Source organism: Lolium rigidum, chromosome 6, assembly GCF_022539505.1.
Source record: "Lolium rigidum isolate FL_2022 chromosome 6, APGP_CSIRO_Lrig_0.1, whole genome shotgun sequence".
NCBI classification, from domain to species: domain Eukaryota; kingdom Viridiplantae; phylum Streptophyta; class Magnoliopsida; order Poales; family Poaceae; genus Lolium; species Lolium rigidum.
Window position 1 is genome coordinate 268,792,923 of NC_061513.1, and position 25,642 is coordinate 268,818,564.

Genomic DNA, 25,642 nt, shown 5'->3' on the forward strand with positions numbered 1-25,642 from the left:
ATTTAGGGCCGCAACCTCCCTTGCCGGGGCCGACCGGCGCCACTGATGCCGTCGAGGGAAATTTTCGCTAGGACATACTACCAAACGACACTGGTAAGTTATTCGCCAAACCATTGGTTACGGCTTTCCTTTGCCTCGCAAGTTGCTAACATCTAGGGAACATGTATGTAGGGAACCGGATGTTCCGGAACCTAGTCACCGGTTCATCATGGTGATCCTTCTCTTGTCCATTCTCCTGGTGCTTCTCCTGGTACTTCTCCTGGTAGTTCTTCTGCTGCTTTTATTGGAGCGCAACATCGCCGATCGCCACCTCAGTTCTCAGGAAAGTTTATGTTCTTCAGATCAGTTTTATATTTATTGTGGGTGTCCATGTCTGTACTGTGTTTATAAAAAAACAATTTCGGTTCACCAATTTACCGAATGAATCAAACCGAGATAATTCCATGAATTTCTCAAATTAATTTCATTTAACATTCAATAAAACCTTTTTTTTTTGAAAAACCGAGTGAACCGAACCGGTGAATAAACCAAGCAATTACACCGGATAAACCGGATAACCCGCACAGACGTTGGCGACTGCTGCTTGACTCGCCAAGTGCAGGTCGAGTTTCCTTCCCCTCTCCATTCCATTTTCTGCCCATCAAAACCCCTGCAAACCCCCTTCCTCCTCCCCCATCTCCGCCCCCGCCCATGTCCTGCACCTCCGCTGCCCCACCCAAACCCTAGGCCCCCTCCCCTCTTCGTCGGCGGAGGCCCCGGCGGCCGCGATGGCGACCTCGCGCGACGTCGAGGTGGTCATCCAGAAGCTCTCGTCCGACCGGGCCAGGCCCCGCGATGTGAGTACACCCGCTACCCTCAAATCAATCCATGAGCTCCTCCTCCGATCCTGCGCTCAACCATCCCGCCCGCCTCTCGCAGGAAGGGGTGAAGCTGCTCGGGACGTGGCTGCAGGGCGACCGCGCCCCCACCTTCTGCCGCCTCCTCGCCCGCAACACCGCCAGGGCCAAGCCCGGCCAACTCTCCTCCTGTCAGCCACGCGCGCCTCCTCTGTTTCACTTACCATTCCGCCCGATTCTGTTATTTTGAGTTCCACGGTAGTTGACTGTAATGGATTGCTGTTTTGCAGCCGCCACGTGGCCGTTCCTCACCATGGCGCTCGCCAAGTGCGTCCTCACGGACATCGCGGCTAAGAAGCGCGGCCCCACCAAGAGCGCCGCCGCCGGGATGCTCCGCGTCGCTATCCGATGCGCCGAGGACGTGAGGCTCTCAGGTAAGCTAAATAAATGTTCAGACCCCTTCCTCCTGCTATTTATGTTTTTGCTAATTGTCTGTGGGTTACTTGTTGCTCATACATATTTTTGCATCCGACCTGTTCTGTGAAATGTGAAACAGTCCGCAAATTGAAAAATCATACTACTGACTAGCTGATACGTGATACCCAATTTGGGATAATATTTTGAGAACTAGTGGCCTGGAATTCTCACCCGGATGCTCTCGATAGTGCCTATTGTTGGCCATAGCTTAGTACTGGAGTCATGCTAAATCTGATATCGGTTTGTTGCCATTTGTTCTCACTCATACATTTTGTGTTCGAGATGTAGTAACTGTAAGCTAGACAACTGGTGTTACATGTTATGTTTGTGGTTTCAGCATTCCGATATCTGGCGAGTTGATGTATTACGTGGTTTTCCACTTTCTTTTGCTAATTGTTTTTTCAATTTGGGATAGTATTTTGAGAACAAGTGGCCTGGATTTCTCACCTGAATGCTCTCGATAGTGCCTATTGTTCTCCATAGCTTAGTACGGGAGTCATGCTAAATCTGATATCGGTTTGTTGCCATTTGTTCTCACTCATACATTTTGTGTTCGAGATGTAGTAACTGTAAGCTAGACAACTGGTGTTACATGCTATGTTTGTGGTTTCAGCATTCCGATATCTGGCGAGTTGATGTATTACGTGGGTTTCCACTTTCTTTTGCTAATTGTTTTTTCAATTTGGGATAATATTTTGAGAACAAGTGGCCTGGATTTCTCACCCGAATGCTCTTGATGGTGCCTATTGTTGGCCATAGCTTAGTATCGGAACCATGATAAATGTGACATCTATTTGTTGCCATTTTTTCCCACTCATACATTTTGTGTTCGAGATATGGTAACTGTAAGCTAGACAGCTGGTGTTACATGTTATGTTTGTGGTTTCAGCATTCTGATACCTGGCGAGTTGATATATTATGTGGGTTTCCACTTGCTTTTGCTAATTGTTTTTTCAATTGTTTTCCTATATGGAATGTAATGCTACACGGTCCATGTCATTAAAGAAGGTTCACTGTCGTTGCAGGGCATTCCTTACTTTTGATTTCAGTTGCTAAGCAACTGTTTAGCCATATACTGGAGGTCATAAAAGATGCTCCCAACTTTCAGCTAGAATACAGCCCAATTCTTCGGCAGCTTTTAACTGTTAAGGAATACCGGTATCAGATGAAATCTCGAACATATAGCAGTGAGTTGCCATATCAACGGCCTTTGTTTTCATATAACATCACCCTTTTGTTCCATTCTTAGATTTCATATCTTTGCCAGGTCTTGTAGTGCTCTATATGAAGAAGGTTGCAACTGCTTTTGATGCAAACTTCAGCAATCAAGCTGGCTCAAAGGAGGAATCCTTTCGCTCTACATGGACACTTCACGTTCTACTTGAAAACCCACCTGGTGATTATCCTGACACCATGAGGGAGGAGGTTCTTAATGGATTTTGTACAATATTCTCACATATTAGGAGGCAAGTAGTCTGTGATAAAGTCCTTTCGACTCTCCTGTTGAACCCCTTTAACTCCTAAGAAGAGCAGTCTGTTCATAGCATCTGTTGTCACTCACACTTGGAAATTGCATATTAACTTTGTGGAATCAGGGAGGATGGAAAGCTGACTAGCAAGCTTATGGAATGCGTCAACACCTTTTTACTGATGGATGGACCAAACCTTGGAGACAAATCTGTGGAGATCCATAATGCTGTTCAAGATTTTATATTGCATTCGTGGCTGACGACTCGTGATCCCCAACTGAAGGTTCTTGTGGCCTGTCTTGGCACTGTTTTAACTCCATAGCATATTTTCTTGTTTGATTCATTCGGAAGTTATATTTCGTTTCAGAGTTTGTTCATCACATATGCAAAAATTCAGTTGAAGCTTGCTAAGGCTATTTCAGAGGTTTTGGAAAAACTTTATGACGTCATCATTAAGGAGCTCGATCAATATGGTAGCACCGGAGCAGGTTTACTATGGTAAAGGCTACTGCTCTGCTATTCACAGTTCATTGTTATTTTGAGTTCTTTGTTGACGATTCAATAAATGCAGGTGCGAGGCATCTCGAGATGCGAAAGCTGTGTCATTGAGATGCTTCCAGGAAGAATTGATGGATCTTTCTGCTACTGTTTTTTATCTGGTATTAGATGTGCACGCATGGCTTCAACTTACGCTTCTGAATCTTGTAGAAAATCAGTATTTCGTGTATAATAAAACTGATCTGTTATAAACGTGTAGGTACATAAATGCACGCCAAAGAGACTAAGCAGGGAGAAAAGGTTAAAGACAGAGCATGTTACTACCGTCATCATGGATGGCCTATTGAAAGGATCTCCATGCTGGTAAACTATATAGGAGACCTTTTTTTTACCCCTTTAAAGAAACCATCATTTATTTTTTTATTTAGAAAATCTCAAATGCCTTTCCTGAATATGGCACCTTCCACGCTTGAACCCTCTTACAAATGCAGTTACTGGTCAAGATTCAGTAACTTCTTCTATTTGACATTCTTCATTTTGTGTATTTTTCCGTGCCCTTGGTTGTTGCTCTGTAAATTTGAGTAACTTCTGACAAAGAAAAAGATTGTGTTCACTTCGATATCAGGACATAAATATAGAAGTTAGTTGAATTTCTTATTTCTTATTATTTAGTATGACAATGCTGATCAGAGTTAATGTTACCATCTATCATATTGTGAACAATTAATAGCTGGTTTGGTCTGTCAAACTACATTTAGTTTGTGGAGTGACAGTAGCTTATTCCAATGCCAAAGAGTTGAAAAGTCGAGTGGAGTTGCTGGGGACCGACTCACACTGGTAGACTAGGTGACTACTTGAGCTACTCTTAATCATTGACTAGGTGACTAGTTGATATTTTTATGACACCGTTAGTTCTGTTACCCCATGTGACCACATGTACCTCCTGAGTCCTGAATGTTATCAGGATTCATGGGTTAGCTTTCTCTTTTATGGACTAGAAATTTAGTATTTTGAAGGGTGGTAGGGAAGTGTTATGTTGGTGCAGTGTACTTGTCACAAATGTTCTATATGGTGGGATGCAGATGGTACACAGTATTCTTTGCTACAGGCACACGGACTATTGGATCCTTCATTGGCTAGTGTTTGATGTTGTGCACTTGTTTCTTTTTTTTTGCACAGGAGTGGTACCATGTGTTTTCTTGTTCACAAGTATGGATACCGAGTGGACAAGTCTTCGTTGATCAGTTGGTTTGTAGCAAGCTGTAAATCTTTGAAAAGGTAAAGATACTGCCAATCAGCCATACCTGGTTATTGTATCGCAACTCGCAAGCATCTCAGTTATGTAGCATACGACTCTGCTTTAGTTTCTACTGTCTCGTGCCTGCTGTCCGATAAGCATGAATGAATGCTGTTATGTTCTTGTGTTGTCCAGACGTATAATACTCAGATTCAAGATATGCAGTAGTCGTATAATCAACATGCATGGAAGATAATATGAAATTATGCCCGTAAATAAAATGTTCAACTTTGATATAAACAATATACATTGGTCTGAACATTATCAATATAGCTGCGCATGCTACTGATATGCATGGCGAACAAGTTGGTTGGGGCTTGGTTGTTGTCAATATTATAATGGTATAAGACAACTTATATCAACACACAAAAGTAGGATTATGGATTCCATATAGGTGTGGGGATACTTTTTCTTTGCTATTAAATCTGTAGGCAACAACATTACGCCTACATAGTTAAATTATTCAGGTAAAATATTCATGAAGGTGGGCGCTATCAAACCTGGTGTCTTGAACTTATAGATTTTTTGTAATATCAAACAATAATTAACATTTGATTCTGCTGTTCTTGAAATATTTACATATTTTTGTATTTGCTAGTGTTCTATTAAATAGCTACTCATGTTCTCTAGTTTATTTCTTGGTAGAAAAATGTTTGTCATTTTGTTATGAGTATTCCTTTGCTGTGATGTATGATTTGTTGACTTGGTTATGCTTGTCCAGCGTTTTGAGCAATGCAAACGCCATTCGTTTTCAGGATTCACTGCTTTGGCTTATCAGGTTTGTTTTGTGGTACTGAATTTTTTCTGGAGTTTTTTGATGTCTGTTACCAGATATATGGAATATAAGTAAAAGCACTATCTTGTATGGCTTGCTAATTAGTAGAAGTGCCTCCTTATCAATGATCTTAACAGGACACTCAAGGAGTTCTCTGCGATGCTCATAGTGAATGCTAGGGAGGACTCACATTGTTTATTGACAACAAGCGAGGTTGTTTTTCAAATCCATATGATCTTTCTGTTTATGCCATTTTTATTTCAGTAGTTTTTGGTATTTATATTTGTTTCTTTGTGAAGTAATTGCTGGTTAATTGGACTGGGACTAACGAGGATCCAACCCTATCTCATGTCATTCCCATATCACTATACTCATGCTCTAGAATTTGGCCTCAGTTTTTTTCCAGCAACCTTTCAAAATTAAAAACATTAAAAATGTTGTAGTAGTAGGTGAATGTTTTATGAGGGATAGTTTGTTAACAAGACAGCAAGTAATTCCAGATGAAATTGCAAGTATTGGTATCGTTCATTGCTTGGAGCTGCTCTTTTTGTAAATGAAATGCACCGAATTTCTAGTATGTGCAACTGGCTCATTTCAAATTTTAACAACTATTAAATATCAGCTTTGGTTTAACAGGCCCACCTCTACACATTTTTTTTCCACTCTCACATAGCTTATTATTTTGCTCTTGGTTATCAGATCGTCAAAATTTGAAACATGGCATCAGTTTATTTTTTGAATGCTTTACCAATTTTGCTACTCCCTCTGGTTCATATCAATTGACTCTAATATGGATGTATCTAGATACATTTTAGTTCAAGATACATCCATATTGAAGTCAATTAATATGAATCGGAGGGAGTAACCAAGTTTTGCCATTTCCGTGCAAGTAAACTTATGATGTTGATAGTGCTACTCAATATGTGCGTGAGATTACCTCTTTATGTGCAGATGTCAACTGTTGAAGGTTATTGGCAAGATGTCTGGAATTTGCTTATTCATGCACTTCCTTTATTTAGCACTACGGCTCTAGTGGTGAGTACTGAGTACCAGTAAATTTTATCACTGATAACTTTGATCCTTGTACCACACATTTTTGTATATTTGCATTTGCTGTTAGCTGCAAAGATTTGAGGTTATAGTGACACTCTCAACATATTTGAGTGCGTAGTGGCCATAAAGATTTAAATGTGTAGTCACGCTCCCCAAGATATGAGTACTATTCATAAAAAGGGCAGCCCGGTGCATGAGTACTATTCATGGCATAAGTAGAACTCTGCATACAAAACTCCGCGCCTCGTGTACAGTAGCAGTATTGTGCTTTGTTGATCTTGTGAGCAGTGGGACGTGGTACTTGCCTTTGCAAATATAAGCTTGTACTTGTTAGTTGTTACATTACACTATATCTATCTACTTTACAGTCTGATAGTGTGTACTGTACTTTTGTAGTCTGATTCAGCTCTGAGTTTGTTGGGTGAAATGATCATGCGGGTGAGCTTCTAAACCTTAGCTATTCTGTACGAACATGTTCCATCATATTCTGTGTATGGCCTATAGCTGGCATTAGTTGTTTTTAAAATTCTACCATGTTCCTGTTTTCCTTCTTTCAGGACCAAGTTCATACTTCATTTGTATCAGAAGATACATGGGACCTGCAAACTTTTAAACAATCACCATCATCGTATGCCTTCTTTTCCACATCTGCCGGCCAATTCAAATTCTGCCCCTGTTTCTTCAATAGCAATATTTGAGCTTGTTATTTCCTTAGTCCAAATTCCCACGAATCAGCCATTCTAGACATCATTCATACTTGTACCTGTATGGAGATCAGCTACGTGCTGTATATGTAGATGCATGTTTTTATTTCATATTTAGCTGTCATTAATAAGTTTCTTTGAACTAATCTAGTACATTCCAATTTGAGTAAAATTCAATATACGTCACTTCTTTCTGCATGCTAGTTCATGTCTGGTAATGCCTTGTTATATCATAACATGTAGTCCCTGCCTTGCTTTCTTCTCATCAGTAACTAGTAAGACATCAATATAAACAGGGAGCCTGCGCCTTGTTTTTAGAGATTATGGATAAACACAAAAGGTGACAGATTATTTTTCTAGGATACTAACAGCTTCTGCGTTGGAACCTTTAAATTTACTAGTTCCAGTTTCTTGCATTTGATTGGTACAATGTCCCACCAGTAATTAGCATCATCTGGACCTAATTAACCGTTTCCTGTTTCAGGAAAGCAATTGATACTTTGCTGCAAATAGATCCAAAACCTACTGTCATATTGTGTTCACCATCACATAATTGATTATCTTTATTCTGTTTTGTCCTTGGCATTGCTGCCTAGCCTTGAGTATCCCTTGCATTGAATTTTGTCTTCTAGTTATTTCTTAGTTCTGTCATTCTTGCTAATTGTGACATGTGAGTCAAATTCTTAGAAAAGTCTTCTGGTTATTGTGGGACTTATGCAGTTATGCTTATATTCTACTACCAATTCTCGCTCTAGGTCTGCTTTGTACTTCATCACTTGTTACTTCTCAAGGATAGGGTTGCAGGTATGTTCTCTATCATGTAGTACTAGCTTTTACTGTGTAGTACTAGCACTTGACCTCATATATTTTTAAAACAAAAACAGCTTTAGGTTTTATATTAAACCGTACCCTCAACTTTTATTTTATAAGGATCATTAAACCGTAACACCAAATTAAGGTATACTCAGCAGAACTGGATTAAAAAAGGACATTATGAGATCATTTTCTCAGTTCACTGTTTGGTGTCCAAATTCAACTTGTTCTAGTAGATTTGGTTCTTTTCTGCCCACATGGAGTTCTAGTTGTGTAAGCAATATTGTATGACATATTACTGATCACTCTGAAAGATAATATGCGCATAGTTGTTTCAACCAGCACAAAAGTAAACCAGCTTAGGTTTGACATTCTAGCCCTAATCAATACTACCTACTTTGTTAAACAGCCATTTAGATAAAGCAGCTGGCGTCTTATTTTTATTATATTTCAGAGCACCTTTTGTTCATTGACCTCATGCTCTGCAGGGTGATTTATCCAATTCTATATTTGTCCGAAAGAATCTGCTAAGATCAATTTTGGAGTTATTTCACTCAAAGGTGGTCCTATATCTAAACCTTTTTCTTTTGTTTGTATCCATTTTAAACTTTTGTTCAGGTTCTGTATACTTCTAAATCCACAAATACATTCCTGAACTTTGCCTTCATTTTTATTAACTCCTGGTGTACTGGTCTCTTATTCTAGGATGTGAATGCATGGCTCATGGTTGTGAATGGTGAATTGTTATAGCTAACGAACTCCATACAACAGGGTAGTAACATATAGTTAGCATCAAAAGAACTTGTTGCGGGATTTATATGGCCTGTATCTGTATTCCTTCAGATTATATCTTACATATATATAGAGATGCAATTCATAATTCATTGTAACTGGCTTATGCATTGAAGTGTGCAATGTTCTTACCGAATCATGCAAGGAAAGTCTCCCAATGTTTATACTTTTATGGTTATTTTTTATATTTTCATCAGCTTTTCTCCATTGAGTTATATGTCGTAAATGCTTTTCGGCATCTGGAAGGGTGTATAATTTGTATGTGATTTACTGCACATCTAAAATGAATGTGAGTTTTGCTAAACTTAGTTCCTGGATGGTGTTTCTTGTGATTATTAAAGTATCTAAGATGTTTTGATCTAGTTTACGCTTCACACCTTTTCTTTCCTTATGTTATTGTGCTGTATTTACTGCGATGTTTATTTGTTTACTATATATCAATGATTATTATAGTACTTATGTTACTGTCATTATACTTTGCTATTTTAGTGAACACCATGTTGAGCAAGAGAGCAAAATGGATATTGGTTCATTTCTACCATTTCGTTGTGATATACTGTCCATTTGCTTATGTATAATTTGCTCCACTATCCATTTTTTTTAACTTCCTGTCTGGGAATGAGGCACCCGTTTTCAATAGCCATTGAGATATTCAAGCTCAGTTACTGATATGCTTTCTGTGGCAGCGATTCTCTCTTTTAAATGAGCAAAATGTCTTGATGATTCCTGAAGCCATTTTTTCTGTCTGTGCTGGTTTTTCATCATCAGTCATCAACTCAGCAGACACCTCACAACTGTTTGGTGAATGCAAGAACTTTACCAAGGTATGTTATATGTTTTTACGGGAACTTTTCTGAATGTTTCTATCTGGTGCACTTCTAATTTTATTATTTTAGTTGTTGCTCGAGGATGAAAACTGGGTTATCAAAGACGAGCTAGGTTACTGTGTGGAAGCTTTATCAGAAATCAGTACTGAAAGTTATACCAAGGTGATTCACTCGTTCTTGATTGCTCCCGCTTTTCTCAAATAGTTTTAGGCCTGCTAGCAGTATATGGCTGTGCACTGAACTTATAAAGGCATGTCTTCTAAACATGAATTCTTTATTATGAACTCATCTGATGTCATGGGTGAGGAAGTCATTTTTGACTTAACAGGCACTGCAAACCTATATATACTAATAATAAGTATTAAGTGTTTCTCTTCTCATCGTGAAACAACCAAATTAGGAGAAATGGTATGTGAAATTACTGAAACTTATGGCAGGCTTTGATTATCGCTCTAACATTTTTGCAACAGTTGCATGTTAGACCACAAAAGATATTTGGCATATTCCATTACTGCATATTTTTGTCTATGTTTTGATAATGGGGTTACTGGGACTAAAGAATCTATGTGCTCATATGTAACCTGTGCATTGGGGTTTCTGATGAGGGACAGTATATAAAATAAAATAAAAATAAAATATAAGTAAGATCCACTACTAGCTTCTACACACTTCTACTATATTCTAGGTAATAAGGTCCTCTAGTTATGTGTGTTGTAGTGGTTTCCAGAGTATTCTAGTATAAGTTGTAACTAGGATATTTGTAGTTCTTTCCCTAGCTTATGTAGTGTTCTCTAGAACACTCTAGTTGTAAGTAGAGCTAAGTAGTGAAGGCTCATGCAGCCTATAAATAGAGGTCCAACCTCTACCTATGTAATAATCGGACTATGTACCCACTACCTATCAATAAAGAGAACTTTGTGTTCTTGTTTTAGATCTTGGATTAGATCTTGTGTGTTGAGAGTTTGGCCTGAACTCTTGACAGCCCCGCCCCTAGAGTGATATCTAGGTTACGCCCCTAGAGCGATATCTAGCGCAGCACGTTGAAGCGGTTCCTTCAACATTTGTGCTGTCCACATTGTAGCAACACGGTGGAGCTGTTCCTCCACAACCTTGTGCTGCTTCAGTTTTGAACTCCTGAACTTAAGTGAGAGATGAATTTAGCACTTAGCATGTCCTTGCTGAATCTGGTATTGGCTACATAACTTACAACGGAAGCTGCATTACTTTTAAAATTTCTCAGCATTACAACTGGTGACATCTTTTGAGTTAGCTACATTCTGGGACATTCAATCTGGCATGTCATGCTCGCTACTGTTGAAAGAATATTGGAATTCTGAGGACAGAAATATCGAAAGCTGCAAAATCACTTACATTATTTGGTGTTACCAAATTTGACACATTAACTAGCTCTGTAGGTTTGATTTTTTTCTTGATATGTTTCATGTTTATTTCACTGCTTCTATATATGGTACTTACAGAAGGTTACTCATTTGTTGAACAGGTTATGGCTGATAAATGCAACCGAACACACCTTCCTCGGCATATCCAACAACCATTGCTTCTTGAGCTTATGGAGTTCATCAAAGGATTAATGGCCTCAAGTGAACAGTTTGAGAAAGTGGACTTATGTACACTTGCATATCTTTGTTCTCTTTTCTGCAATCTAATTTATTGCGCACTCTTGTCAAGGTATTTGCGTTCTATTCATTTATATCTGCTGTAATCGACTAAATATGGGATATCTAAATCGTGATATTTAGTTGTCTTGAGCTGGTGGTAAGGTGCTAGTTAGTTACATAGTAATCTTTATCAGATCCAGTAAAATAGTTGCTATATTTTTGAAAAAGTATAATTCAAATTAGTTTAAATGACTACCCATGTTCTCGGAAGAAAATGACTAGCCTATGCCAACTGAATTCTTGGAAGTATTTGGATCTGTTGCATGTTTACTAAATCATATATTTTTCCACAGTACCAATCAGTCTTATATTAACAATTTATGCTTAATATAATTATGTTATTCTGTTTCAGGGCCATAGAAGAAAAATCTTCATTTCTCCAAGAAGTATTTGATTACGTTACTAACATTATAAAACATATGATATCAGCGGTTATGAAAAAGCACGATGAACTATCTCATGGTCTTACTAGTGTGGGCTCTGCATTTGAGACAACTGGCTCTGTTTTATCCTCATTTCAGACCTTCCTCTCTGCTCCAATTTTTAGACTGCAGAGTGTTAGTAACAAAATCAGTTCTGTGCTTATCAAAGATGTCATTGAAATGCTTGATGACCTATTGGTGGCATTCTCTCAGCTGTTTTCTTGTCTTTGTAGTCCTGTGAACACTTCTGATAGTGAGCACACTAGTAAAATGTTGCCAATATCTTCTGTCAACTTGTCAGAGGATTTAAACCCTCTTGACCACAAAAGTGTTGTTGATATGGATTTTGATGTGACGGACTCTGGTGAAGTTGATTCTATCACAGCTAGTGTGAGTGGGAGTATTGGTATCTCGTCACGACCTTTGGAGTGGAAGCTAGAACTGGTTTGTGTTATTTCAACTTTTTTCTCCGTCTCACCGCTCCATACATGGGAAGTCTTGTACAACTTATTGGAGAAAGAGAGTGATGTGAAGGTACAAATTTGCAAAAAATCTGCCCAACATTCATTTTATTGTTGTTCTTTTACTTGTATAGTATCAGTTCACATTTTTTTGTTCCTTTGTAGGTTTGCCAGGATATCCTGCTTAATCTTTGCCAAAACATATCTGCTTCATCTAAAAGCTTATCTTCTGTGGTACTGTCTGACACCTATTTGAATTATACTTCGATTTGTAGTTAAGTGTGCCCTTATGAGTTTTATCCAGTTGAGCTTACATGCAATTTTTCCCTTTTGGGTTTGTTGATGCAGGTCCATTTGATATTCGATACGAGGGAAAAATATGCATGCTCACTACTTGGTTCTGCTGACTGTTTAACACATTTACATGCCTTGTTAAGATCTATGATAGCTATACATGATATTGGACAAAATGCTGATGGAAAGTCACAAGCATGTAATGTGGTTTCAAAAGAGGTTGGTGCTTGACACATAGTTAAATCTGTCATGCCTTATTAGCTTTCTGCCAAAAATTGCTCTTAATTACTTCTTTTTTTTGCGAGAAAAAACTGTTTCTTTTAATTAAAATGCATGCTGATTTAAGACTTTGGGATCAACCTTTGTATTTATTTAAGGCGATCAATTATGTATTTGTGTAAGGTGGAATTTACACTAAACATGTATTTTTTCTTCCCTTCCTTATTTTACTGGTGATATTCTTATTAGAGGACATGGTTTTGTTTTCCTGATGATCTGTAAACTTGATCAGTGTCATTCACAGTCAACCCTGTTACTGAATAAACTGTTCTTCTTTTAATTAAAATGCATGCTGATTTAAGACATTGGGATCAACTTTGTATTTATGTAAGGTGATAAATTATGTATTTGTGTAAGGTGGATATTACACTAAACATGTATTTTTTTCCCTTACTAATTTTACTGGTGATTTTCTTATCAGAGAACATGGATTTTTTTTTCTGGTGCTCTGTAAATTTGATCAATGTTTTGTGGATATTTATATGCCAACTTTACTTAGCGGTGGCGCTTGATTTCAATTATCTCCTTTTTAATGCTCCACACTTCCTTATAGCCATTTTCCATGATTATTTCTCTAGTGGTTCAAACTACTGAATATACTCGATTGGGCAGAGTAAGGATTTAGAGAACTTTGTTCAAACTAAAAAATGGTCCTCTTTGGTTTCTTCGAAATCCCATAAATCGATGGGTAAGAGTTGGGCGGAATCGCTCATAAATTCTGGTAACACAAAATTAATCGCAGTTAATATGCTGGCCCTAGCATGTTTCCCTAGGAACCAGCCAGTTGCATAATGGTTTTATAATCCTTATTGGCCCATTGATCCAAATAACCTGTTGCTTGGTCTACATCTCTTTTCTACTGCTGGATCTTGGAAGTAACTGCTCTACATATGTTCTCATTATCTGCAGAACCAGGACATTCTATTAGACTTGGTGATTAAAGGTACCGAGATCAGTATCACAGATTGGTTTTTCCGCATCAAGCTCATCGATTGCATCTCCCACTTTATTTACTTGTTCCCTGACATTGCACAGGTGATTATCTTTCTCTGTTCTGTTATTGCGTATTATCATTTCTAGTTACATGTATCATTAATCTATTATTTTCATTGCAGGATATGACAGGACATTTGCTCAACATGCTGCATGATACTGATTATCGTGTCAGGTTGTATCTTGCTAGGAAAATTGTTGTGCTATTCCAAACATGGGAAGGACATAATGAATTGTTTAATGATGTTTGGTAAGTGTTCTACTATGCTGTAATTTTTGTTGGGTTCACCAGCTAGTTATCCCCTACTTCCCTGTAGATTCATTTACTTTTGTTCCCATTCTCTGGCTTAGTTCATAAATCATGATTGCCATTTAGATTGCTAACCTCTAACTGTGAGAATTAGCTTACCAGTGTTCTGTTGTTAATGTCAGCTCAAATATTGGTGTCCAGATGGTGCAGTTCTCCAACAAGATCCCAGTTAAATCAAAAGAAGTCTTAGCTGTTGGTCCACAATCTGTTCCTGTTGTTGAAACTGTCCTCATCACACTAGCTCATTTGTCTGTGCATAGTGAGGAGGTTGAAGTTGAGGTATGTTTGTTCTCGTTGTCACCACTGCTGTTGTGAAGCAAGACTATGTACTTATTTTCTATCTACAGTAATTGAGTACTAAAGATTATTCTTTGATAACAGTTTGTTTCCCTCCTTTATGATCTTTGAAGCTTAGACTATGTGTTTTTTTTCCGCTAATGCTGTTCCATTATTAAATGTACCATACTGTTTATCGTGCTGGGTTTATGGCTTGTTATTGGGTGCCTGTTTTACGGGAATTGGTGGACCTCATATATAAGGGTTAAGAACTTCATACAGTACTAAGTGAGCTCTATAAAATTCTGATAGTTAGCTCTACATAATATATTATTCACATATTTTACTTGTACCCTGATTGTGTGCTGCGAAAGCATGCATATATTGTATGTACGGAACATGCTGGCCTTACTACCCCTCTTTATGGCCCCTTTCTCCGTGGTCCCTCAGTTTGTGTAACTCTGAGGCACTGAACCCACTTATCCATGTGGTGTTCGATTGCTCTTCCACCGCACTGGCTGAAGCTGACCTTAACTTCTGCAGCACTCGGTCTGCGGATTGTTTAGTTTTTTAGCTCCAAGTACTTGGACATGTATCACCGTTATGTGTTTGCAGTTTTGCCTACTGGTGTCTCATTGAGGTTTGAGAAAAATATTTGTCTGACTCTGCACTGTTATTATTCTTGTTCATCATAAATTTATCCTCTGATGTTGCAGTGCGCATTCATGATTTCTGCTGTTGCTGCTATAGAGCCTTCTCAGCGGTACTTTCACAACAAATGAACTATTTGTTAGTTTATGGAAATAATACTGTGCTTACTCTTTCTTTTCATGCTACTTCATTGTCAGAGAATTAGCTTATGCTTTATTTGATTCTATCTCAAGAAAGCTCAGCTACGCTTCACGAAGTAAGGCGAGTGGACTTCTTAGAGTTTGGTGAATATGTTAATTTAAATCCGAACAACTATGTTTATCCAGTTTATGTTGTAAAAGAGAATGACTTGCTTGTGGAAATTAAATTTACGTATTGTTCCTCCCCATATCCAGTACTTGGACCAACTGATTGGTCCAATTCTCTTCCGGTGGGTTGCTTGTGAAGTCAGCCTAGTTTCACTTCTTGAGGTAATCATCTGTTCTTCTGCCTTTCATATTTTGATAAATGATTCTGAATTTGATTGAATGTTTGCAAAAGTGCCACAAAAATGACGCCTTTGACAGGTTAAGCAAACTTAACTTAGTTACGGGAAAAAAGCAAACTTAACTTAGGTTAAATTGATTAATTAGATAAGTAAGTCATGACCTCCAGCTGACGTTGGTTCTTAGCTCATTGCGATTCTGAGACCTGAGCCATTGGTCTTCATAAAGCCACCATCCAGTTCCGAAAGGGTATTGCTCTCATAAGAGAAGGCGATTTAGAATAGCCATGTCCTTGAAGTATACATCTAGGGTTCAGAATTCCAGTGGGAATCTGGTCTTCTGGCTTGGGGAAATAAGCTGTATTACCTTGGAGTAGGGCCGAGCTAGCGAATGTCGGGCCCCTGTGCCAAACTCCAAAATGGGGCTCTATCTCACTAGAAAATTAAACTTTAAACTAATGATAATTATAAATGTATATGCCATAATATCTTACATAGAAAGTGCTAATTTGCTTGCCGATTAGATGGACCCCAGAATCCGCATCGTCTCTTGCATGGGGGATCGAGGAGGTGAGGACGATCCTTGCTGGCTGGCGGCTGCCGAAGTTGATTGGAAATTTGGGATTGGAGTATTGGCATTTTGTGGTTTTGGCGATCGCTGAAAAGACAAACTGACGCAGGACTCGATGGTTAGGGGTGGAACTAGGATTCAGGAATGGAGGGGTGACCAAGACGATGGTCTCACAATTCTTTTACAGAAGACTATTTTATCTTCTATAGCTCTACATTAGTATTAGTGATCAATTAATGGATCTACAAATTTATCATCGATCTTTAAACATCTGAGCAATTATAATCAATTTAAAAACATCTGATGGGTGGTGCATAAATTATAATCGATCTGAAAAAAACTAACTAGTTAATAGCAACTAATAACTTGTGCAAACTTAATTGTTCAAAGTACATGAAATATCTTGAGACCTCGATCTAATAGTAAACGCCAAACGGGGGACCGAAGAGCCTGATCAGCACCCGATGCCATAGCGCATCTTGAAGTCTGGCAAGCTGTGGTGGCGATCAGCAATCGGGAGATTCAAAAGGAGCCGAACCTTTCTCCCTTTGCAGCGCCACACATCCATCGATCTTATCTCATTTAGCAGATTTAGCAGATGTCCATCGATCAGGTGCTGGATTTCTCGTTGGGTGGGCAATCTCATGTGTGGGCTTGTGGGCATATAGACTTGTTGGACGTTGGTTTGTCCCCTTGTGCACACGTACAATACAGATGTTTTTTTGGCATAACGGCTGGCAGTAGTTTAGGCCGACATACTCATGTAGTTTGAAAAAATAATGAAAGATGGATAGGCCATTAGGCTGGACACCAAAGATTGATCTGCAGTTCTGTACCACCTTTTCCTAGATGCACTTATTTTAGCAGTTATCATATTACTGAATTACTCATTCATGAGCTAATGCAATCTTTTACAGGTGCAAGAGATGTTTGGTTTTAATCCGGCCAAGCCAAAGAACTTCATTGAACATATCTGCTCATGGCTTCTCCCGTTCCTTATTCTCAGGGGTGATGCTGCTGATCTTAATTGGATCTCCAAGGTGACTGTTCGTTAAAAGTTAATACTCCCTCCGTTTGGTCAAAACTTGTCCTAATGTAACCTGATGCACGCTACATACGGGAATGGAGGGAACAGTAGCTTTACTGTTTCTTACTTTTATGTTTGCTGCTATATTGTTTCATTCTACATATAAGAAACTTATACACAACAAAATTTACAAAGAAAATTCAAAATTTACCTTGCAATTAAGAATTAACTTACCCTCATATAAAACCATATAAAACCATATGCAGTATTTTTTGTTCCAGTTCTTTTGCTATTTGATTGTACTGTGTACAAATGCAGTGTGTAAGGCAATCTCTCTAGTCAACACTCCCCAGTACTTGGATGCACCTAATAGTTATTTTCTTTATGCACTTATCAGGTTTTGTTGCAACCTTTATCTGCTGTTATCAAGGGATATTTTGTTCCGATATTTGGACTGTCTATTGCTGCCAGATGTGGCACTGGGCCAGAGAAGGACTTGGCAGAAACTGTGTTATATGAATCAGTTTTGCAATTTGGTGAAATTTCTGAACTTGAGCGTGATGATCTCATTAGAAAACATATGGTATGCTTTCCCAGGAAACATCTCCCCTTGAATTTGTATGCAATGTTTGCTGTTCCTTTGTGTCTTGTAATTTTTTTGTTTGCCATCCAGTACATTTACATATACACATCAAAGTGTTCTTGTTTGGGCTCCTGTTTATGGTTGACTATTTGCGGTGTTCTATTTTGCTAGTTGTGTGGCAGTTATGGTCTTATAGGCTCGACCAGAGCATTTCCTGGTCCAGGTTAGCTATCAGGCCTGGATGAGCTAGTTTTGCCATATTTTGACATTTGAAGTATGGGTACACTGCTGATCTTTGTCTAATAGTTTAAGGTTTTTGTTGAACTGGTCGGTCTATGCAGTTCAACATGTTAAGAGACCAGAGGACTTCACATGTACTTATTTGGAGCATTTTAAAGAAACTACAGAGAAAATTGCTAGGGAAGTATAAAAATTGCCATGTTCTTTAAACAAATTATTGTCCGAGTCAACTTGTTAGAGTGAAGTGGTAACTGGTGTGCCTCAAGTGTTACACCATCTCGACTCTCCGTGCTAGCTAGGCATAGCTGAACCTAGCTGCTATGGAGTATCGTATTATTAAGAATCTCCCAACAGATTAAGCAGATCAGCTGGTTGAGTATATCAAGCTAAACAGTCGTTAGGGAATGAATCACATGACAACATGCAATCACATTTATGGTTTGGTAACTGCTCGCGAGAAATGTGATCAACAGTCCAATAAATGTCATATCCAACAATATCTACGTTGTATTCATATCAGACCCCAACTCCAAGAAAAACCATAGCATAGGATATGGCCATACGGGAGGCTCGACCTTGTTTGATCCAATCAGAATGCATAGCCTTACTGTTTGTTGTTTTAGGTGTTTCATGGAAAAATGAAGTACATCACCTCTGGACTTGCACTTTCAGACACAGGAACAAACAAAATATGCTGACTATTTCTGCATTGCTACATATCATTTGCAGTGCTAAACTGCTACTCCCTCCGGTCCAAAATCTTGTCGTTGTTGTAGTTCCACGTCAAGAATTATGGAACAGAGGGAGTAGTAGATTCCTATTTCTTATTCCAAATTCTGAGATTTTGCTTTTCTATTCTGTCAGAATTGCCTGGAGCAGTTTACTTCAGAATGTAGATGCTCTAAAGCTGTTCTGAATTTTTGTTCATTATTACACTCATTCTTCTCCTATTTTTAGGTTTCCATTGTTGGCTTTTTGCTCTCAGTTTCATCCAGTGCTTGCCAGCCCGAATTCCCGTACTTTCCCAGGGAGATTATAGCATTCTCACTGAAAACAGTTGTTGATGGTTTCGTGGATACAACGTATGTCCTTAGTTTTCCTATATATACACAATTCTGATGACTAAGGGCTGATGCAACAAAATCATTGATGCACTTCTTACATTTCAGGGATGATGATTTGGCTGATACAGTTGTTATTGACAAAATCAATATATTCCGCGCTGACAGAGTTTTTAAGGTATTTTGTTTTGTCACATGTTTGATGTTTATGTAGTTTCTGAATTTGTAAACTGCCAACTAGAAGGCAATTATCAACTGCAATTCTGTCCGATCTGATGGATGAATTAATCAAGATGTTATTGTTAGAAAAAATACATATTGTATTTCCTAGAGGTCAAAGGCCAGTACATATACACGTACAAGTGGTAAATTTGCAGGAAATCCCTTATGGAACGGAGGAAATACACAAAAAGTATATACAACTACATATATCTGCCAACCAAACTGTCCCCTTAATATTTTTGTATGTCATATATATATGGATGTTTAGGATTCTTCTACTTGGAGTTCAAAATCATGTTCTCTGCTAGAAGGATCACTTCGCCCCTTGCAGCTTATTTTGGGAGTTGGTTTTGCCACTGCGGCCAGCAGGTCTCCCTATTTTTTGCCACTGTGCCCACTGCATTATGCATTCTACATGCAGCTCCACTCTCCTGCCTCTAGCTCACTCTCCACTGAGTCCACTCCCACTTCATGGATTACCTAAGCTGGTGGGTTAGGTCCAAGCTCGCCTGTCTCCAAGGCTCAGCCACGACTGCAGGCACCAGCTGTCATGGCTTGAACCTGAGGCTAGAGAGAGAAAAACTCAGATGCAAGTAGATAGGGTGGTTGGAGGGAGAGGGATGGATGGAGGGAGCGAGTGATGCTAGGTAGGAGGGAGAGGAGTGCGGTGTGCTGGAAGTAGAATAAGGTGACAAACCTGGGTCACATGGTGCGGTGATAAAACCACTGTCGAGACTGACCCCAGGGGGTAGAGTGAGCAGGTATTATGAGCTCCGGGGGTCAAATGAACCAAATGATTACCTTCCCACAAACATGTGGATTACGAATTATGACGTTCAACCAAAACAGAATATCTTAAGTCTACTATCATGAAAAGTGTATTCCTTGAGGGCTTGATTTGATGAGTGGGGATCAGTCCCTACCTATCCAATTAAGCCTTTTCAAATGGTCAAGTGTTTTATGGAAGTCTGCAGGTGTTCATGGACAATATATAGGGATAAATTAACATTTTTCTCAGATAAATTAACATTTCTCTGGTCTCTATATATATTAGTTCTCTCTTGTTATGTGTTTTTGACCAAGTTCCATGGAATTATTCTTATTTGGTCGCAGTTCCTGTTGGCAATACATCAACAAGTTACAGATGCAGGCCATCCGAGGCACATGAGTCATCGGCTTTGTGCCATTGAGGTTTTAATAGATGTACTTGGGCATAGAGTGGTACATTATAGCACTTGTTTGTGAGTGTTTTTTCCTTTTCTCTTTCTTGCTTGTCATTGTTGTACCACATAATTCTTAGATGTCTGTCAGTTTGGAATGGATTTTGTTGCTGTCATGTAGCCCCCTCAAATATTTGAACGACCCAACTTTAGACATCTTTGGAGAGAAAAATGTACTACTCAAGGCATCTGCTTGCTTCATGCCTGCAGTAATCTTTTGTAGGAGTTCAATTCCTATTTTCAGTTTGATGTGTGGTGCCTTTGTGTCAATGCCATTGTTTGATCTTTAGTTTAAGCATCAATTATTATGTATTTCTTACAATTAGCGATCATAATCTAGTTTTTTTTTTTTCATGATCCTGGATTTGTTCTATGGGTAGGCCTCCATTTAAGTGCATGCGCAATTCTAAATTACTAAATTTTCACTTCATGCTGTATGCTAGTAATTCATAGTGTACCATTTCTTGGAGAAAATTTGTGGTTTTACTAATATCTTGTCTTGTATCAATCTAAATTGTATTGGATGCATGCCTCAACTGCAGCTATATTATTTGTATAGTGGGGAACTATATCTGGAGGCAACCATTGCAAGGCCAGTGCTGCAACATTTTGTCTAAACTGTTGGCTACTTTCAATGCAAACTCCTCTAAGGAAACTGTTGCTGTGCTCGGCATGCAGCTCCAGGTTAATTTCACAAATAGTGTCCTACACTTTACTTCTTGTACTTCTGTCAACTTACTCTTCTGAAATGGACCGGTACAGCTTTTAGTTCCTAAATTGGTCACCTGTTGCCTACCTAATGATAAAGAAGGAGGACATGCTAATGGAGATTCATCGAAAGTTCTATCTTTGCTTCGTCAATTAACAGTTGATGCTGATCCCTTGCTTTATGATTACATAAGAGTACGCTTCATCTACGCTGATCCACTATCTAATCTCATTGCGCCAGGCTGCAGACTGTTTTCTTTTTGATTATCATTGTGATATGTTTTCTCTTACAGGATTTGGAACCACTCCCTGATCTTGATTGCTTGAAAGATATACAAGTTTTCCATGCCTCACTTTCTGACTCCTATGCTTCAAGAGACCAGTTTCTGAAGGTTGCTATTTTAGTTTTATTTTTTCTATAACTATAATTGTATATTTGTTATGAACTAATGTATTACTTTTGACTTCCTTTAGTTTGTTAACAGGGCTCCTCATTTGCCTCCAGAATTGTTTTTGCTAAGGTATGCCCTTATTTGTATCTGAAATGCCTCCAAGTTAACTATTCACATAGTATAACCATTGTGATATTGTATCATGTCTTTTGTTTGAAGTCATCATGTTTTCATTGTTCTAAAATCACTTTGTTTATTTTGCTCTTGTACGTTAAGTCTTCGTACGCATCACAAGAAGTTATTATTGGGAGAAATCATCTGTAGAGGCGATGTATCTGTGGGTAATGCAGACACAGTTAGTTGCTGGCGCAGCGACCCTGATGTCGTTTCGGCTGTATGGACGCTTGTTGACCTTTGCAGCTCATCATCTGTTGCAAATGAAGCTTCTTCAGTGCTTGCAGATTTTATCTCTAGGGTTTGCTTTCTGTCTCTGTACTTTGCCATAATCTACTATGTTTTCATTGTGGAATGTTCTTATTATTACATATTTTCTTAACAAAAAATGCAGGCTGGCATATCGGATGCACATCAAGTAATATTCCATGTTCCAAATCTTACTCAGAAGCACCCCTTACAACTTCAAAGTGGTTGTACTTCCAAGGAAGATAAATTGTGCTCAGACTATAGTATTTCTGATGATATCTTGGTTGGTCTTCTGAAACTCTTGAAGACTTATTTATCAGACAAGTCTGTTGAAATAATAGATGTTACTTCACGAACATTGAGGGTAAGTTATTTGTAACTGTTTTTTGTGTGTGAAGAATTTGTAACTGTTCTTATGTGGTGTTAGTTACCTTGCACATTATCCATGGTGTAATAAGGACTTGTTCGGTTGGTAAATTTGTTTACTTTGGTATCATAATTCCATAATATTGTGACACTTCAAGCATGGATGTTTTTCTTGCACATAAGTTGTATCTCATTGTGTCTGTAATATAGTTGAGTTTCTCCACTAAATCTTCTACAAATGGAGGCATATCTGAAATTGAATTCACAGAATATTGCTACATTTAAGCCATATCAAGTTGTAAACACTTCTGATCAGCCTGCATCATGATTTTGTTTGTAATTTTAAGCTTCTTTGCTGTCCTTCTGATGTTTGATCCCGCTTCAGTGTCCTTAGCAACTTGAAGTGATTAAATAAAAATTGGTGTATGTATACATTGTGTTGTGAGAAATGACAACTTAATATATGCCATAACTTTTAAGCCACGAGCATTCTCTTTCATTGGTTCCTGTAATATTGTTTTGTTTATTGCGTTGCTTTGTATTGTATCTTGCATAAGTTTTCTGGTGTTTGGCTGCTCTCAGTTGACTGATTGCTGTGTATAAATTATCATCTTTTGATCTTATTACTGAAGCTCTCTCTTAGCTTGAGCAAATGATATTGGATTACTCTAAAAATTTGCCGATTTTGGAAACGACACGTTTCGAGTGTGGGCATGGGCACATGATCACATTTGCGAACTATTCCTGATAGCTCTGTTTCAATGTCCTTATGCAGATGTAACACAATTGTAGTTTTAGAAGTAATCATAGTGTGAAGTTGCAAGTGTCTTGAGTGTTCTATATTGCAGCTATATTATTAATGGCAGTACAATTCGTTTATATTTGTTTTTTTTTTCAATAAACAGGGGATTCTGTCAACATCAAAGGGCCTCAATTCTCTGCAGTGTCTTGATTCTCTTGATAGGTCTTTACTGATGGTATTTAGTGCTATGTTATCTCGTGTTTCATGTTCTTTCATGTTCATTGTTCATGCCTTTCTGCTTATTTTGTCACCTGGTCAATGTTTTCCATAGGTTCATTCGAGGGGAATAAACATTCAGTTAGTTGAGCAGACACTTTTGGGCATGGATAAGTATTCTACTGGTGAGTCATAGGTTGTAATTTTCATAAATTGGTGATTTCTGTGTTTTCCTTCTTAATTGTGCAAATTCTAATTCCACATCTGTAAATTTGTATTTGTATGTTCAGAAGTAACTTTATTCTTTGTTTTGCTCTATTTACATGTTGGAATTGTTTTAAATGGTCAGCTCTGCTGTTTCGGTAGTCGACAAAGCACTATTCTGAAAGGGATCAGAGCCATATGCCACATCCATAAAGATAAATAATTCAATTCGATCATATAATGTGAATTGGAACATCACATGACTAATAAGTCTCTCTATTTATTTAAGTTGGTACGAAATACAACCTGACCTATAAAAACACAAGGAGCAGGCAGAAAAGGGTGTGTTTGGTTTCCTGCAGCTATTCCCTGAACTCGCCCAACCAGGCCCGCGGGAGCCTTGTTCCACTGGGCCATGTTGTGAGTCACATTGTGCATCCCGTTTGGTTGCCCGCATTGCATCAGCTGGTCATTTCATACCCAGTGTTTGGTTGCGTACATGCGAGGACAGATAGCTCTCAGTGATGCAATGACACCATGTTTGGTTGCTTGCATCCTATCTTTGTGGTCACCTCTTCTCACTAGTGGTGACCTTACCAACAAACTACAGTACCACACATAGATAACATGATGGCAATCTACCAGCAATTAAATGTCACAGCAAAACGGAGGTAAATCATTAATCCTAGCTACTAAAAAAATTACATTTCATCATTACAGTCCTATGAAACAATGGGGGAAGTTCATCATCTTCTTCAGATCATCGTCATCTTGTTAAGATCCTTATGGTACCCCTGTCTGCCCACATTGCCTGAGACCACTCCGTCCTTTGCTCTTCGAAGAAGCATCATCATGTGCTTTACACTCCATGGCCTTCGTCAATGTCGTTAGCTGTCATATCCGCCTCTTACAGCACATGCTCATCAAGACCAAACCCTAATATCCAGTTGTGAAGAATGCAACATGATAGAACAAACTTAACTTGGGTGAAATGGCTTGTGATAAAGGATCTTAAATCTATTTTTCAATGTAGCAAATGCCCTCTCAACCGTAGTTCTAAGGCTAGAGTGGCTGAGCTTGAATAGTTCGATGGCAGTCTTAGGATAGTTCCTTCAGAACTCATTAATAGGGTATCTGGTTTCTCCCAAAGGGTGAAAGAAACCCAAGCCGACATGTATATCCAGACCAATGCTGTATGCAAGAATGCTTGAATCATTGGATGGTCCTTCTCGACCAGCCAAGACATGTCGACTTCAGATCGAAATCAAGAACAAGCATATTCTGGCTGGTGTAGTGCTTCCTACCCTTGAATACTGTAGACACTCTAGCACTCACATGTGTACCATTAATTTCTCCAATACAGTCCTGTGAGGACATAAACAACATGATGACTTGAACACCATGATGACATGAACAACAGTTATGTTTCACAACAATACAATTCTATGATGACATGAACAAGCAATTAGTACTGCTCACCTTGAAATATGGATACCATCTTGGGCTCCCTTGTATCTTGGTGTTAGAGCAGTTTGTGCCTTGATCATCTTTCCTCTGAGCTCTCGAGTTGCAAACAAGACTTGTATTGGTGCCTTGAAATATTTGATGTTGTCTCTGTGGATCTGCTGAATGCATTGTGAATCCCTCTAAACCTCTGGTTATGACCTGATTTGAAGGGGCTCCGCTCTTCTCATCCAAAGCATGTTGACTGCCTCTACATCGTTGCGGTTGTAGATGTGGTTCAGATTTGCTTGCCTCTCAGGATCTCTTTTCCATCGTTGGACCATATGTGATCAAAGGAACAACATGTTGAATAGATCTTTTGCGGACTAATAGAAGATAGGTCTGGATCACAGCTACTGTATGATAAGCTCCATCTTTCTGTCCGCTCCACCACCGTTGCCGCAGGAAGAGATGGAATTTTTCCTGTGTCTGAGGGGACCGACTAGAGAGGAAGGAGAGAGTAGCTTTGGCGCCAAACTGTGCCTGCCGTCCTTGCACCCACGTGGGAGACAATCCAACCTTGAGTCGTAGTGTTTGAGAGCTGTGAGGCAAACATAGTTTCCATATGTGTTGTTTTTAATCCGGTTAGGGCTTGTTTTGTTTGTTTTTTCGATTTCAATCACCAAGTCTTGCTGTGGGTCATACATTAGCAGTCCTAGTCCTAAGTCGCATGCATTGTAAGTTAAAGGTAGTTGTCGTGTGTGCTAGTTGAGTTTAGTTGATTTTGTATCGGACTAGAGTGCTAGTCTTGAGTACTAGTCCCTGCAGAGCATG

At 38.8% G+C, this 25,642-nt stretch overlaps 1 protein-coding gene across 2 annotated transcripts in view; it reads left to right on the plus strand.

The window, feature by feature from the left end:
* The first annotated feature begins 767 nt into the window (after positions 1-767).
* LOC124660853 (serine/threonine-protein kinase ATM) overlaps positions 768-25,642 on the plus strand; it is a 41,996-nt gene continuing 17,121 nt past the window's right edge. Inside the window, exons 1-42 of one of the 2 annotated variants that reach the window (XM_047198688.1) lie at positions 768-836; positions 919-1,027; positions 1,127-1,270; positions 2,339-2,500; positions 2,581-2,779; positions 2,909-3,065; positions 3,150-3,280; positions 3,354-3,441; positions 3,540-3,643; positions 4,460-4,558; positions 5,299-5,355; positions 5,490-5,565; positions 6,304-6,387; positions 6,802-6,843; positions 6,963-7,033; positions 7,865-7,913; positions 8,411-8,482; positions 9,401-9,538; positions 9,611-9,703; positions 11,043-11,230; positions 11,573-12,176; positions 12,269-12,337; positions 12,452-12,616; positions 13,586-13,711; positions 13,792-13,919; positions 14,102-14,258; positions 14,972-15,018; positions 15,104-15,167; positions 15,302-15,376; positions 16,879-17,001; positions 17,386-17,571; positions 18,769-18,893; positions 18,981-19,050; positions 20,208-20,335; positions 20,857-20,998; positions 21,077-21,217; positions 21,316-21,414; positions 21,497-21,543; positions 21,691-21,889; positions 21,983-22,201; positions 23,109-23,180; positions 23,277-23,346. In XM_047198688.1, the coding sequence (XP_047054644.1) occupies positions 768-836; positions 919-1,027; positions 1,127-1,270; positions 2,339-2,500; positions 2,581-2,779; positions 2,909-3,065; positions 3,150-3,280; positions 3,354-3,441; positions 3,540-3,643; positions 4,460-4,558; positions 5,299-5,355; positions 5,490-5,565; positions 6,304-6,387; positions 6,802-6,843; positions 6,963-7,033; positions 7,865-7,913; positions 8,411-8,482; positions 9,401-9,538; positions 9,611-9,703; positions 11,043-11,230; positions 11,573-12,176; positions 12,269-12,337; positions 12,452-12,616; positions 13,586-13,711; positions 13,792-13,919; positions 14,102-14,258; positions 14,972-15,018; positions 15,104-15,167; positions 15,302-15,376; positions 16,879-17,001; positions 17,386-17,571; positions 18,769-18,893; positions 18,981-19,050; positions 20,208-20,335; positions 20,857-20,998; positions 21,077-21,217; positions 21,316-21,414; positions 21,497-21,543; positions 21,691-21,889; positions 21,983-22,201; positions 23,109-23,180; positions 23,277-23,346 (5,188 nt within the window). Of the gene's footprint in view, positions 837-918; positions 1,028-1,126; positions 1,271-2,338; positions 2,501-2,580; positions 2,780-2,908; positions 3,066-3,149; positions 3,281-3,353; positions 3,442-3,539; positions 3,644-4,459; positions 4,559-5,298; positions 5,356-5,489; positions 5,566-6,303; positions 6,388-6,801; positions 6,844-6,962; positions 7,034-7,864; positions 7,914-8,410; positions 8,483-8,922; positions 9,004-9,400; positions 9,539-9,610; positions 9,704-11,042; positions 11,231-11,572; positions 12,177-12,268; positions 12,338-12,451; positions 12,617-13,585; positions 13,712-13,791; positions 13,920-14,101; positions 14,259-14,971; positions 15,019-15,103; positions 15,168-15,301; positions 15,377-16,878; positions 17,002-17,385; positions 17,572-18,768; positions 18,894-18,980; positions 19,051-20,207; positions 20,336-20,856; positions 20,999-21,076; positions 21,218-21,315; positions 21,415-21,496; positions 21,544-21,690; positions 21,890-21,982; positions 22,202-23,108; positions 23,181-23,276; positions 23,347-25,642 lie in introns of those variants that run through there. The other variant, XM_047198689.1, reaches the window with a different exon arrangement.